This window comes from Argiope bruennichi, chromosome 10, assembly GCF_947563725.1.
Source record: "Argiope bruennichi chromosome 10, qqArgBrue1.1, whole genome shotgun sequence".
Classification (NCBI taxonomy): domain Eukaryota; kingdom Metazoa; phylum Arthropoda; class Arachnida; order Araneae; family Araneidae; genus Argiope; species Argiope bruennichi.
Genome location: NC_079160.1, coordinates 16,307,754 through 16,310,438, shown reverse-complemented (window position 1 = coordinate 16,310,438; position 2,685 = coordinate 16,307,754). Strand labels below are relative to the sequence as shown.

At 32.6% G+C, this 2,685-nt stretch overlaps 1 protein-coding gene across 1 annotated transcript; it reads left to right on the top strand.

The window, feature by feature from the left end:
* The first annotated feature begins 805 nt into the window (after window positions 1-805).
* LOC129987447 (alpha-crystallin A chain-like) lies at window positions 806-1,330 on the top strand. The gene has a single exon (XM_056095430.1). It carries the CDS (start codon window positions 806-808, stop codon window positions 1,328-1,330), a length of 525 nt encoding a protein of 174 aa, XP_055951405.1.
* The last annotated feature ends 1,355 nt before the right edge of the window (window positions 1,331-2,685 follow it).

Here is a 2,685-nt window from a genome sequence, read left to right as displayed (position 1 = left end):
CGAGTCATCGAGAGGATAGCGAAGTAACGGCAGAAAAGTTGGATTAGTCCAGCGAAGTGCAAGCGTTGTGTGAAGCCCAAACTATTGATAAACTGAGCTGTGCACAGAGTCCAGGTGTTTATTGTGAGAGCAGTATCGATTCATGTGAGGAGTAACCATTCGTATAGTAGCGTATCGGCAGCTGGATACAGCTAAAGCGAGGAGACAGCGGAGAATTACAGCCATTTGGAGAGACAGTAGAGTGAAGCTACGAAAATTCTCTCTCATGCTGTGTTTTCACATAACTTGAAATTTGCAATAGCAGATATCATTTTTTATTTTAATAATGGTTTTGAATATCAATATTCTTTTTGCAAACCTTCTCATCTTAAAAAGGAATAACTTTAACAGCTTATATCGCCTGTAGTATGCTGTTGAAATAAGTAAACGTTGGTGTTTCAAAATTTTTGTCATCTATTGCTTGATCATTGATAATAGATAGAAAAAATCAGACATTTTTTTTAAAAATCAGACATTTATAAGCAGATGAAATCAGCTGCAAGTGATGATAGCAGAATTGAGTAATCTGGCAGCAGAAATCACAACAGAATTTTGTGCGATTTCAGTATTTTGAAAAAAAATTGAATTGAGAATAAAATTTAAAAAATTTGTAGTGGAAAAAAGTAGACTAATTCAAAAACAAATATTTCAAGAAGCGTTGGCTAGTTTTATTTGAAATACTGCTAACAAATATCGACTAAAGATTTTAAAACCGTTCATTATATTGCCACGTTTTTATAAGAAGTCTTTTGGCGGAAAATCAAAGATGTCGAGAAAAGATCTTGCTCGGGAAATTGTGCCACGAATTTTGGAAGGCAACTGGTGGGATATATTTGACTATCCTGAACGTATCATGGACCCATTATTCGGCGTTAACTTATTCGAAGATGACCTGCTCCCAATAGGGGGTCAAAACGGAAGATGCCGAAGGCAAATCAATATTGCTGATTCAGGAAAATCTGAAGTTAAAAACGATAAAGACAAGTTTCAAATAGATTTGAATGTCAGCCAGTTCAAACCAGAAGAGTTAGAGGTGAAGATTGCTGATAAATATGTTGTGATCCACGGCAAGCATGAAGAAAAAAGCGATGAACATGGATTTGTGGCCAGAGAGTTCACCCGTCGGTATATGTTGCCAGACACTTGCGATGATGAGACTGTCAATTGTTCGCTCAGTACAAATGGAATGCTCACAATATTAGCACCAAAGAAAGCGAACAAACCGCCATTAAGGGAACGCAAGATTCCTCTCAGTATTAAAGAAAAGAAAGCGATGGGAGATGCGAAGTAATCTTTAAATTTTGAAAGTAAAAGTGAATGTTTGGGATACTAAAAATGATATATGAAGTTTTTGTGCATTTTATAAAGCTTTAAAACTATGTCATGTATTGAAATAAATTAATTAAATTAATTATTTGAAATATTATAGAAATATTAGTTTTGTTGCATATATTTCATTGAGTAATTGGAATCAGATTCAGTACAAGACTGTTGGACTTTTTTTTTTCTTGTTTGACGATAAAAGAAAATAATTGAAAAATCATATCGAAAAAATGCTAAAAGAATGGCGAAATAAAAACATACAGACTAGGGTTGAAATCAATTTTTATATGCCACTTCACCGAAATACCGGTATTGCAAAATCGTCGAAGTAGTTGGTATGCAAAGCGAAACACAGTAGTTAACAAATCAGCTGCAGAATCGCTAAAAGGCTGACAATTTTGCTTGCTTCCTTGGTAAATATTTACAGTTGCGTGCACCTTGATTTTTTTGGTGATTTTTTTTGACGCCAAGATCAGCGTCAAGGGGATTTTGGGTCAGAAACCCTACAGTAATAACAATGAAAACAAAACATTATGGAAACCAGAAGTAGTGCTTCATCAATGAAATTTGTCGCCAATCGAAGGGGCACACAAATCTACACTACAACCGTTCCATATTGGAGGCAAACTCAAGAGACGCATTAAAGTAAATTTCAGTCCAAAATATATTTATAAAGATGGCAAGGAGATGGAGGAAATATATTTCATCTGAACCAGAAACATTATAAATTAATTAGGATTTTCAGAAATTTAATTTAAGATTTAAAGGGTGCGATTCAGTTTTGACTGTGGCCAAAAAGAGCCAAGAGAAAATTTCGCCAAATTATAAAAATATATTTAAGTCCATTATGATTTATTATGAAAAATTTTGAACGTACGAATCTTATGCTATATTGTTTGAAGATTGAAATCGCTAATTTGGCGAAATTTTTTCTTGGTGCTTTTTGGTCGCCGTTACAACCGACAAGTATTTTTTTTTAAAATACTGGTATAGAAAAGAAAAGCATATTAATGGCATAATTTGAAACTAAATTTGAACGAAATAATTAAAATTCCCACTTTAATATTTAATACTCATATGGATGACATTTACAAAAAATTTTGGAAATGACTATTTTTCTTTATTTTAAATACTATTAAATCGAATCACAAGAGTAAACAAATGAAAGCCCAGATTTTAGTAAAAATTGAGCAACATTATTAATTTTATAAAAAAAAAACCGAATTAATACATTTTGGAAAACATGAATAAAGCATAAACACACATTGAGATTAATTTAAACTAGAAAAGTAATTTTTTATACAAACGAAAGAATGATGGCGA

Excerpts from the sequence above, each read along its gene's own strand:
- LOC129987447 (XM_056095430.1), top strand. The coding sequence starts at position 806 with ATGTCGAGAAAAGATCTTGCTCGGGAAATTGTGCCACGAATTTTGGAA.